Raw genomic sequence first — 12,615 nt, 5'->3', positions numbered from 1 at the left:
CTGGGGGACCCCTGGACCAAGAAGCATCCGTGGAGAGGGAGCAAGGAGAAGCAGGGGAGGAGAAGCAGGTGTGTGGGAAGACTTCCTTTTCATCTTTAAGCCAAACCATCCGAGCAGCTTAGTCAAAGCTACACAAGAACCCGACAAAGGAAACCGGACATAAGCACAGGGGGCACCGAGCATGTGGCTCAAGTGACCCCGGCAGGCAGGCTGTGACCACAGGTCAAAGCGGGCATGTGATTCCATGCGGAGCACCCGCCTGGTGGCCTGTGTGTCTGTGTCCTTGCCCTCACGTCCCTGGGGACAACCGAACCTGTAGTTGAGTCTGTGGTGTCGGACAGCTGGTTGGCTGACTAGTCCTGCGAGGCTAAGGCTGCTGAACGCAAAGACGATTTTCCCTTAGAGACATGTGCGACTCTCCTGTCCGCTGGAGTATGTGGCCTTTCCCTCCTCAAAGGACAGAAACAATGTCACACTGTGTGTGACGGCTGCGCCCCTCCACCCATGCTGTCTAGACTCCATGGACCAGCACTTAAAAAACAAAATAAAATAAAAATAAAAACAACCCTGTGCCACCGAGGCACCACTCTCCCATCTTAAAACTATTTCTGGCAGGAGAAGAATGCTTCATTCAGGAGCCGCCCGACGGGGAGGCCAGTGGGAGGGAAGGGCTGCAGCCCGGACGCAGTCCCGGGCAGGCGTCACATAACCTGGAGCCTGAGGACCTGTGTGCTAGGCATCTCCCAACCAACCATGCGGAAGAATGCGACAGGCCTCCTCAGGCTCAGGGAACCTTCTACTTTCTTCTGAATAGGACAGTCTAAGGCTCCCCAGAGAAAACGATGCCTTCCAGCGTCAAGAGTGAGACCTATCTGCTGGCCGACCAGCTGGTCAGGCCTGGAGGGACGAGCTGACAGTCAGTCTTCACCATCAGCATCAGGAGGGAAATGTAATTTTTCCAAAGCTCCCACTGTGTGGTATTCATCCAACAAATACTTTCTGAATTCCTACTGCACACAAGGCATCAACAAAAAGTACTTCTCTGAAAATTTTATCGCAAAAGGGCATATTATAAGAAGTGGATGCCTTCAAGGAAAAGGCGACCTCAGAGAGTGATCTATGTTTGTTGACAAAGCAATCACCTCATCATTTTTTTAAAAAACACACATTTTCCAAAGGTTATAAATGCTAGAAAAGAATGCATCTCATTCTTCCATTCTTCATCAGATTTTAAGGCCTAGAGAAACACTCTAAAAAAGAGTAAAAGGGACAGTGGCAACGCAGAATTCAGGAGGATCATCTGAGCCTAATGGAACAGGGTTCTTGCCATTTTGATTACTTGACAGCTGAAAATTTTAAAACAAAAATTTTAATGAACAAATGCAACTGACTGAGAATAACTTACACAAAGGGCAGTGCTCAACCTTGGCAGGAAGGTGAAGTCAGGACTCTCCGAAACATGGTTCAAGGCAGGTTAAACCCCAGCGCTTAAACCTTCCAGTCATCGGAGCCCAAACACAGCGACACACTGGTGTTCCCTAGACACCAGACCCTGCCTGCGACAGAGGAGCAGCAGGGCTGCCATCCTGGACCCTGGGGCAGGTGCCATTGCTGCCCGTCACCCCCGCTGGCAGGGCAGTGCCCTCCTCCGGGAGCTCCGCTAAATACACGCTAAGAATTTCCAGTCCTCGGTAGGGGCTCAGGCTGAGGGAGCAACAGATAAAAGGGAACGACATCGACAGTGAAAGGCCTCGAAACAGTCCTGGAGTGAGAAGCGATTCCTCTACCTGTCTCATAATCCACAGGAAAAAAAGGCAGACACATATCCAGACGCACCGCAAGTGTGTGCACACACATGCACACACGTGTATGCATGAAAGTATACACACACACGTACACACATACACACACACACACTGGCGCATGCACATGTGTCCCCATCGACAAGCACAGGAATGCACGTGTGAACATCTACCCCCACTCCCCACCCCCCAAATGCCCACCAGCAGGGCCCAGTGCATGTACAGGAGCCGAGCTCACCTGGGTCTCTTGTCAGTGATGGCGACACAGGTGTGCTGCGGGGGCACTGCCATCCATTTCTTGGCCTCCACGACCAGGGCATCTGCATCCACCAGGCCAAATCCATAGAGGTGGCTAACTGAAAAGACAGGGCCTTCAGACCCAGCCCCCCATGCCCAGGGATGGCTGCCTCTGTCCCCCCATAGCTGCAGGGGCCACAGCCAGCTCCAGAGTGCCCTGGCTGCAGCCCCTGCCCCCACAAGGATGCACCAGAGTCCCGGCAGCCTTACTCTCTGGACAGCACTCTTTCAGACCAGGAGTGAGGGCCAGAAAACGTGTCCCGTCTGGGTGCAAAGTGAAAGAAATGCTGGGAGGGTCTAGAACTTTCTTTCTGTTAGATGAGGACCAGTTTCTTTAGATTAAAGGGAATTCTTGGCATCTGTGCTCCCAAAAGAGCCCCTTGGACTGCAAGGAGATCAAACCAGTCCATCCGAAAGGAAATCAGTCCTGAATTCATTGGAAGGACTGATGCTGAAGCTGAAACTCCAATACTTTGGCCACCTGATGGGAAGAACTGACTCACTGGAAAAGAACCTGATGCTGGGAAAGATTGAGGGCAGGAGGAGAAGGGGACAACAGAAGATGAGATGGTTGGATGGTATCACCAACTTGATGGGCATGAGTTTGAGCAAGCTCTGGGAGTTGGTGATGGACAGGGAAGCCTGGAGTACTGCAGTCCATGGGTGGCAAAGAGTCAGATATGACTGAGCGATTGAACTGAACTGTGCTCCCTGAGTCTTGAACCAGATGAGAAAAACAAGACACAAGATGCTGTGGCTCACGCAACCATGCGTGCAGGAGACACAATCAAACAAGGCTCCACTCTTCTCTTTTTCCGTTTGCTTTTCCTGTGGAATTTCCAGGGCGTCCGGGGAAAGTAGCATTGTCCAGTACACAGGCTGGCCTGAGTCAGTGTTTAATCTGGCCATGCAGGGGAGTTTCAGAGTTAGGAGGCAAGGTTAAAAACTAGATACAACCCCTTTTCCTACTAATTAGGCCAAAACTGAAATGTAGGTCAGCTCCTGTTACAGTGAACCATTACCACCAACATCCCTGTAAGACAAGGATGCATCAGGTCCAGCCAACCTCCTCATTAAAGGAATGTCTCTTGGAACTTGGGGTGACAATGCTTGACCTATATTTTACAGAGAGGAATGTCAGGCTTGGTGTCAAAATAGTTGGATCTGACCCTAAGAAAAGGGAAAATGTTCTCCTTAATATACCATGGCTAAATGTAAATCATTTTCAAGTGTCTCTGGTAACAAGCAAGACAGACAAATCCAGGAGCATACTCCTATCACCACCTGCTCAAGAGGCCTCACATACCTGGCTGCAAGCCTGACCACGGGCTGAGCTCACGGTACCTGGGTCAGCCCCAAGCTGTGATGGCAGACAGCCCTTTTAAAACACAAGGACTTGCTGACAGAAGTTCTACAGTTAGAAAGGAATTCATATAACCGTCTCAGTGTCTTCACTGCACAGATGTGGAAACTTAGGGAAAGCTACTCAGGGCTAAGAGTGCAAGTTGCCCTCAGGTGGCATGTAAGCAAACTTCATTTATTATGATTGGCATCAAGCCCATGACTGACTGGGGGGCTTCCCTGGTGGCTCAGGTGGTAAAGAATCTGTCTGCAATACAAGAGACCTGGGTTTGATCCCTGGGTCGGGAAGATCCCCTGGAGAAGGGAATAACAACCCACTCCAGTATTCTTGCCTGGAGAATTCCATGGACAGAGGAGTCCAGTGGAGCACAGTCCATGGGGTCACAAAGAGTGGGACACGACTGAGCTAATAACACACACACATGACTGACGAGATGTAATGCAGTTTTCTTTTAGAATATATTCCTTTGTGTAAAAAAAAATAGGCAAAAATTTAAAGAGAACCATGAAGTCAGTATCGGTACTGGGGCCCCTGACGTGGCAAAGGTCATGAGGTTTAGGGAACCCAATACTCAAGTGACTGTAGGTACTCTGCTTAAACTACTAAGTTCGCGCTCCTGATTCTTGTGACACACAATTACTGTCGTCTGGGTTTTTTTTTTGGTGAGAAATCCATGTTCCCCCATACAGGCTCTGGAAGGTCACCCACAGGCTCTGCCCGGATGGCACCTGGCCCTGCCCAGCCCCCGAGTCTCGGCCGCACCTTTATGACCGGCACCGTTCACCTTCCAGTCGTTTGCTTTGAGGTGGGCCGGCCTGGACGTCTTCACCAGCAAGTGCTGGACGTCCCTCCAGGTCAGCTGGCTGCTGCAATGACACAAGGACAGACAGCTGCACTCACATCAGTCAGCAATGCCGACCGCCAGGTCCATCAGAGGCGGGGCATTGGGGGCTGGCCTCGCTCCTGTACTTGAGGAGGCCTCAAGACGCTACCACTTGGCAAGGGTAGATGTCACACCCTCTCGGTCAAGAATCAATTTTGGTCCTCGAAGCCTGAGATAAGATGGTGCAGCAGGTGACCTGACACCTGGGGAAAGTCCAGCCTTGGGCCACAATCCCCCTGAATCCATGAGATGACGGCACTGTGTGTTAGCACGTGGTGGGAAAACCTGGGCTGGTCTGCACCCCGTGAGGGAGTGCTCTGTGTACTGGGGCACGCCAGCCATCTCCTGTCCCTACCCCACTCCCAGGACTACTGGCCACACATTAGAATTTGAGATTCTAGATACTCTACCTTTACGATATATGCATTCTGGTGTGGAGTACAGGCACTTTGTTAAAGAACACTGGCCTACTACCAAAAATGCAGATAAGATATCCTTGCCTGCCTTTTCAACACTTCTCAACACAAGCTCTCAAGACCCCTCTGTCCACAGTGCTAGGACTGCGTCACGGACAAGAGCAGACCCAGTCTTCGACATCTCCTCCTCAACAGCACCTGCCTGACCAGTCCTCACAAACATCCTTCCAACTGCCTGCTCTTTGTGTGTTTGCAAACATACATAACGTGAAATGCACCATCTTAATGGTTCTTAGACATACAGTCAGTGCCATTAAATACATTCCCTGTGCTGTGCAGTCATCACCACCGTTCACCTGCAGAGCTTGATCATCTTAAGCCACCGAACCTCTGCACCCATCAAGCACTAACCCCCCTTCCTCCTCCCATCCCTGGCCCCCACTCCCACCACCTTCCATCTCTGTGAATCCGAGGACTGCAGGTGCCTTACACGAGTGGAATCATGTGGGATTTGACCCTCTGTGACTGACTTAGTTCATGCAGTGTGATGCCCTTGCTGCTGCAGGGGTCAGGTCTCCTTCCTTCTCTGTGGCTGCACAGACCACACTAATCTATTGATGGATGCCTGAGGCACTTCCACCTTTTGCTATTGAGTAACGATGCTACAACATGGCCGTAAAACCATTTATTTGAACCCTTGCTTTGATCCCTGTGGGTGCACACCCACAAGTGTAATTGTTGGATCACATGGTAATTCTTTAATTTTTTTGAGGAGTCATTACAGTTTTTTAACAGTAGCTGCACTGTTTTACTTTCCCAACAAATGTCCCCTCTTTACCTGCGAGACACTCATCTGTAGCTTGGGTCCTGGGGGGGTGTGTCATCCTCCCTGGGGGCTCTCACTCCCCGGTCCTAGCCCTGGCCTCCTCTGACTTCACCACATTCTCTCCACTGTGCTTGTCCCTGGCCAGATATTGGCCTCCTGGCTGCCTCATCGCAACTGCTTCCATTGGTCCAGTTTCCAGATTTTCCTTGGCACAAGCTGACCTGCCATCCCCTCATCCATGGCCCCACCTGAGGACCACAGCCAGCCTCACTGTCAGAGGAGGACCTGTGGCCCCAGATGCCCAGAGCCATGTCCTCTGGCAGAGAGGTGGGTACAGACCACACCTCTGACAGAGAGGCCGGGTGCAGGACATGACCCCTGCTGGAGAGTTTAGGGACAGGTCACGCCCCCTGGAGGAGAGGTCAGACACAGACCATGCCCTCTGGTGGAGAGGGGACAAAGGTCATGCCCTCTGGCAGAGAGGGGGCCACAGGCCGCACTCTCTGGCATAGAGGAAAGGCACGGACCATGCCCTCTGGTGGAGAGGGGGCATAGTCCGCACCTCCTGGTGGAGAGACCAGGCATAGACCACATCCTCTGGTGGAGAGGGGGCAGACCACGCCCTCTGGTGGAGAGGGAGCACAGACCACACCCTCTGGCAGTGAGGGTGGGCACAGACTCCTCCCCCTGACAGAAAGACTGGGCACAGGCTCTGCAGTCCAGATGGCAGATGCGGCCACAGCCCATCCTTGCTTGTTTGGGCTGGTCCCTGCTTATGACTGGAGAAGGCAATGTCAACCCACTCCAGTACTCTTGCCTGGAAAATCCCATGGACGGAGGAGCCTGGTAGGCTACAGTCCATGGGGTCACTACAAGTCGGACACGACTAAGCGACTTCCCTTTCACTTTTCACTTTCAAGCATTGGAGAAGGAAATGGCAACCCACTCCAGTGTTCTTGCCTGGAGAATCCCAGGGATAGCGGAGCCTAGTGGGCTGATCTATGGGCGATCTATGGGATCGCACAGAATTGGACACTACTGAAGTGACTTCACAGCAGCAGCAGCAGCTGCTCATGACCATGGGGCCCACAAAGATGCAGAATGCCTCCCCTCGCCCCGGAAGCTCAGCATAAGGCACCAGGAAGCCTGGGCTTCAGTGCTGATGACAGAGAGTCCAGAAAGGGAGGCTGTGAGAAACTATTTTCCTAGGGGGAAACTCACCTCGTTTCTGATGATAGAAATAAAGCCGCACTCACAGTTGTATGAAAACATATCTAAGAAATGGTGTTGGACATGGTTTCTCATGAAGAAGGGACTGATGTGACATTCCAAAATGGCCCTGAACTCCCGGCTGACCCTCGGGGCTGTTCTCGCACACTAGGCTCTTCCTTCATCTTGTCATGTGCTGCCTGCTAGCCTCCTGCCGGAGAGCTTCTCTCCTCTCCTGGGCGACCTGGCTTTGCCAGGAAGACACTGCACACATGAGCAGCGGTCTTGGCCCTGGAGCCTCCAAAGACCCTCAGCTGAGGCTGGCAGCATGCCCGTTACAGCTCCTTCCTCCCTTGACCAAACCTTGCACTTACATGCTCTAAGTGGACACTGTGTCCAGTGATGCCTGCCATCTGTAAAATTCTGAGGATGGGCTACAATGATGAGGAGATAGCGATCAGGGAGTTCGTGAGTCCACAGGCCAGGTTTAATGGAACAAGTGGCACAAAACAGGGTTTGTTTTCTATATATCCTCAGCTAACAAAATTCCTTGCATGTTTCCAAAAAGGGAGGAAAGAAAATATAAAACAATGAATCACTAAGTATGTGAATGCAACTTTCCACACAAGTAACTATTTAGTATTTTAAAATGAGCCCCAGGACACAGAAGTTAAAATTTTGGCCTGAAAATTAAACATACCTGTTTCTTTGTAAAATGGGTAGCATTTGAGCTTTATGCTTTTTCTCCTGATGTGAATCAACAAACAAAACACACATAATTAGATGGACTCAGCAACCCAAACACAACTTCTTACAATCTCATCTGCAGCAAATGACTCCTTCAAAGCCACAGGTTGTTGTTGAGAGCCACTGTTGATGTTTAAACTAAAACCTGTTTGATTCCATGACCGTATGTAAAGTGGACCCATCCAACACATGGCAATTTTGGGGTTTTTATGTGGCTTGAAGCAGATAAAGCACCCCCACTTATGAACCCCCTTGACAGAGGGCAGCTGTATTGACCTAAAGTGTGATCTGGGGTGTAGTGCAGGCTTGAGGTTTGCGCCCACCAGCTCCCTATGCCCCTGTGAAGGCAGGAGGCTGTGAGCTTGAAAAAGGGAGAGACAGGAAGGAGCCTCTTGACTCCTATTAAGGACAGCCTGAAAAAGGAAGACATCTGGACATCTGCTGTGACATGGGCAAACCTGGAAGACACTGTGCTGAGTGACGGACAAACACTCTGTGACTCCACTCATTTGAAAGCCTGGAAGAGTCAGACTCAAAGACAGAGAACACAGCTGTGGTTGCCAGCTGTGTCCCTTCCCCAAAGTCACATGTAGAAACCAGACCCCCAGGACCTCAGATGTAACTGCCTATGGAGATGGGATCATAAAGAGGTTGTTAAGGTGAAATGGGGTCCATAGGGTGGGCCGTGATCCAGGGTAAATGGTGTCCTTATGAAAGGATCTAAACACATACATGACAAGGAAGCCTCGTGTGCAACAGTCCATGGGGTCATAAAGAGTCAGACACAACTAAGTGACTGAACAACAAACACACACATTCAAAGAAGGCCGCGTGAGGACATGGGGAGAAGGTGACGCACCAAGGAAAGAGGCCTCAGAGGAAACCAGCCCTGTGACACTCAGTTAGACCTCAGGCCATGGGACTGTGAGATGGAGCATCTCCTGTCTAAGCTCTGTCTGTGTGATTTTTTGCAGCAGAGCTGTCTTTTGGGGACAGGAGCTGTTTGGACAAAGAGGGACGTCCTGCAGGAGGTGGTGGAGACGGTCATACAACAGTGAATATGCTTCATCAACTACACACTTAAAATGGCTTAAATGGTAAATTTTACATTATGTGTATTTTGATACATTAAACACTTTTTAAAAAAGAAGAAAGAAAGGTAAAGAAGGGAAGGCAGGTAAGAACTTACTTTGCTTCCAAGGCCAAGGCGATGATACCAGCAACCATGGGGGCCGAGACGGAGGTTCCAGTGTGGCCGTCTGTGCAGCGCTGACGCAGGTCCGTGGTCACCTGGTGGGGGGGCGGCGGTGGGGGAAGCAAGCAGCCGGGTAAGAGGCTGCCCAGGACACTGCCCCGGGCAGGCTGACTTTGACCTAGGGACGGAAAAGGTGCTACGCAGACACATCTCAGGGACAGAGGTTTCCACAGGTCTGGCACCCCCCAGAGCAACAGGCTGATAGTGGGGTGGGGAGATGGGGTCCCAGCCACACACCCACACCTCTGCAGATGTACCCCGAGACTCCACGGAGAGACAGAATGAAACAGAGGGGCCTCCACAGCAAGGCTGCTTGCCAGGGCCCCCATCAATGACTCCAAAGTCACCCCAACTTCAGAGCAGCGTAAAAGACACGCAGGTGCCAGGTGGCCCGGACAGCATCTCTGCTGTGAGCCAGAGGCCGAGGATGGGTCAGAGGTCACAGACCACCCCTACCAGGATGTCCTCCTCGTAGCTGGCAGTGTCCCAAAGCCCCCACCCAGTCTGTTGCAAGAGCTACACGTGGAGCGCCCTTGGGCAGGGCGCGGACTCTGAGTCTCACCATGGCACGGCCTGACTCATGGAGGCACAGGTAGGAGACATCTACTGTGCTAGGAGCGGGGCTGGCCCTGCAGTGACCCCCATGCTAGTGCAGATGGAGCGAAGGCTGCCACTCAGCCAACTGTTAAGTCAGGGGTTTATCCTGGATGATCCAGCAGGCCCGATGTAATCACAGGCCCTTACATCTGTCAGAGAGATGCGGCTCAAGAAGGACTCGATCTGTGCTGCTGGCTTTAGAGAGGATGCTGGGGATGCAAGCCAGGAAGGTGGGTGGCCCACAGCAGCCAGGAACTGGCCTCGGCAGCCAGCCCATGAGGAGATGGGAGCTCAGTCCTAAAACCACAAGCAACTGAGGTCTGCCAACACGCGGGATGCATACTGGACAGGCCCTCCTGTTGAGCCTATGGAAAACACGCAGCCCAGCTGACACCTGGACTCAGCCTTGTGAGGCCCAGAAAATGGGCCCGTGGAGGCTGCTGCACTTGTGCCCCCAGAGCTGTGAGATGGCCCAGCTGTGCTGTCTCCAGCTGGGAATCTTGGGATCATTTGTTATGGTGCCAACAGGAGACTAACATACCTGCAACTGCCAGGCTCCAGCCACCCATCTGCAAATCCTTGAGAAAGAATTTCCCCTGTGGGGAGAGTCCAGAGCCTCTTACAAACAGTGTCTTTCCTTTGTCAGGGCTCAGCGAGGCTGACCATCACCCGGAGAGAGGGAGCCCGTGCAGGTCACACACATAGGAAGACTCATGGGGTGCTGGCAGGGACCAGCCTACTCCCCCTCCTCGACCCTGGAGAGGGCAGGGCGCTGCGAGGAGGATGCACCCCCTGTGACTCCAGGATCCTCCTCCCAATGGGCTACTGACACACCCTTCCCAGGGCTGCTGGGGAAGCAACACCGGTGCCTGGCACATGCCTGTGCTCAGTCCAAACTGGCAGGAGGGAAATGGGGGTGTCTGGGCAGGAGACTGAGCTTCCAAGAGCAGGGCAGGCCTGGGGCTGGCTCTGCAGCCTCAGAGAAAAGGGTGTGAGCAGAGGAGCCTCCCCTGGCTGGCAGAAGGGGATAGTGGAGCCAGGGTGGGCTGCCCCTTCCTGAGACCCTCTGTGCTGCTGGGGCATGGCGTGGCCGGGGTAATGAGAGTGTGAAGGAGGGACAGGTGCCGTCTCGGCACCAGGCAGTCATTGCCATCGGCACTCAGTGCACGAGAGCGACAGGGGCCCCAGCTACGCTTGCCGTCGGACGCCTGCCTGAACACAGACAAGAGCTGCCGAGCATCCAGCACAGGGCGCGCCCCCTGGCTGGGTCTCTAAGGGACTCAGAGCAAACACCTTGCCTTGGATGAGTTGAAACAAAATCACCTGCCACCCGTGCTACCAGGGAAGGGCCCTGGACAGCAGCTGCCCACTGTTTTCTCCTCCGCCCTCTGCCCAGCGACACACAGTTACTGAACGTCAGGGCTCAGAGAATTCTTCATGAAGAGACGGAGGAATGTAGGCATTCTGTAGCTAAGGTGTGTGTTCATGCATGTACACACACACACACGCACACACACATACACACACGCATGCACCGGCTGTGTGACTCATTAAACACACAAAGCTGCAAGCCCTGCTTGCACCATCCCTCTACTCCAGCCCAGGCCTCTGACAGGTCCTAAGTCCAAGCTCAAACCAGCTAGATATTTAAAGCAACAGGACACCATTCAGCATCTCAGCCCCATCCGAGGGGTGCCTGTTCCAGCAGAAAGGAAAGTTAACAACTTAATGAGTACTTTCATGAGCTGGCCAAGGCCAATGCCAGGCTGGCAGCAGAAGGACCGTTGATCCTCCCGGTACTGCAGAGGACAGTGGGCAATGGGAAGCCTCAGGCTCCCGCAAGAAAGTGTAAAAATGTGCCTGCAAATAACATTTACAGATGTGGCCAGGCAGCAGGAGAAATGAAAAGAAGCCAGGGAGTTTTCAGGTTAAATCACGCCTGGCCAGCTCCAAGGTCTCATTTTTTAGACATCTAAAAACCATCCTAAGGACTGTGCACTTCAATTCTGCATTGACTTCAACTTGAAACCCTCCCCTCCTACCTTTTTTAAAGTATGAAAGCACCTGGGGAAGGAACAAGCATTAACTTTACCCATACACTAAATTAAAAGCTATTTTTAAAAGATAAACCACACTGATTTATGTTCGTTGAAGCCACTGCAGCAGACAAAACCACTCTCAACCTAAAGGGTGTAGAAAAGTCCTTTTGTGAGGAAGGGAACACCCAAGACACTTGGATTTCTAAAATGTTTCAGCGTAGAGCCAAGACTTTCTCTCCTTCTGTTTTACACGTGGAAACTGAACGGGCCAGTTGGACCCCAAGCAATGTGACCGCAGAATTTAGAAAGCTAAAAAAAGACACTGTGGTGAGAATGCACCCCATTCTTACAGGGTATTTTTAGACCCCCCGAGCCAGAGAGGGTTTTAATTGATATTCTGTGCCAAAATTAGAAAGGCAGGGTCCGAGGGAGGCTGCCAAGGGCCTGGGGTTTACCTCCAGGCGCAACCAGTTCCTTGATGGCGAGGCTGAATGCGGCTGAGTCCGAACTGCCCTAACGGCCTCCTGGCCGGGAACCCTGCCCTCCTCGGGCCCCAGGAGGACTCATGGGACCAGGAGCAGGAGCCGTTCCCCCTGGGAACCCCCTCTGGACTCATGGGACCATGACCAGGAGACCCCACTCCCCAGGGCCCCCTGAGGCCTCGTGGGACAAGAGCAGGAGTCACCGTTCCCTGGGGCCCCTGAGGACTCATGAGACCAGGGGCAGGAGCATCCCCCTCCCACCCCCGAGACCCTTCTCCGGACTCACAATTCTGCGCTCGTAGAAGGCCCCGCTGCTGTAGGTGGTGGCCAGGGTGGACGCACACTCCTCCAGGTACCAGGGCCTGTGGCCGTTCTCGGTTGTGCTGCTCACGGAGATGGTGTAGACGCTATTGGTGTAGCCGTCGCAGGAGCAGTGGTCCCCCTCACGGCCGCCGTTCCCCGATGCCCAGACAAAAATGGAGCCCAGGCCTTGCCGGCCCTGGATGGGAGGGTGGGGACAGGTGTCAGCCCTCACTGGACACCCCTGCTGGCTGGTCTCAGCCTGGCCCAGCACACCTCCCCCAGGAGGAAACTCAGAAGGATGCCACTTGGACCAGATGGGGGCCCCGAGTGTGTAGTTTCTGGGCTTCCTCTTGATGTCAACAGAGTCCTTGGCGAAACTCTGGACCCATCAGAATG

At 52.9% G+C, this 12,615-nt stretch overlaps 1 protein-coding gene across 1 annotated transcript in view; it reads right to left on the bottom strand.

Moving 5' to 3' along the window:
• The window catches only part of PCSK6 (proprotein convertase subtilisin/kexin type 6), a 179,333-nt gene that overhangs the window by 47,961 nt on the left and 118,757 nt on the right, over positions 1-12,615 (bottom strand). Inside the window, exons 10-13 of the mRNA XM_010843399.1 lie at positions 12,203-12,415; positions 8,733-8,833; positions 4,225-4,328; positions 2,041-2,158 (exon numbers count right to left, since the gene is read on the bottom strand). Coding sequence (XP_010841701.1) covers positions 2,041-2,158; positions 4,225-4,328; positions 8,733-8,833; positions 12,203-12,415 — 536 coding nt within the window. The remainder of the gene's footprint in view (positions 1-2,040; positions 2,159-4,224; positions 4,329-8,732; positions 8,834-12,202; positions 12,416-12,615) is intronic.

The sequence above is a fragment of the Bison bison genome, unplaced genomic scaffold (assembly GCF_000754665.1).
Source record: "Bison bison bison isolate TAMUID 2011002044 unplaced genomic scaffold, Bison_UMD1.0 scf7180017864181, whole genome shotgun sequence".
Classification (NCBI taxonomy): Eukaryota; Metazoa; Chordata; class Mammalia; order Artiodactyla; family Bovidae; genus Bison; species Bison bison.
Note: the sequence above shows the minus strand (reverse complement) of the source record. Positions and strands in the feature narration are given on the sequence as shown.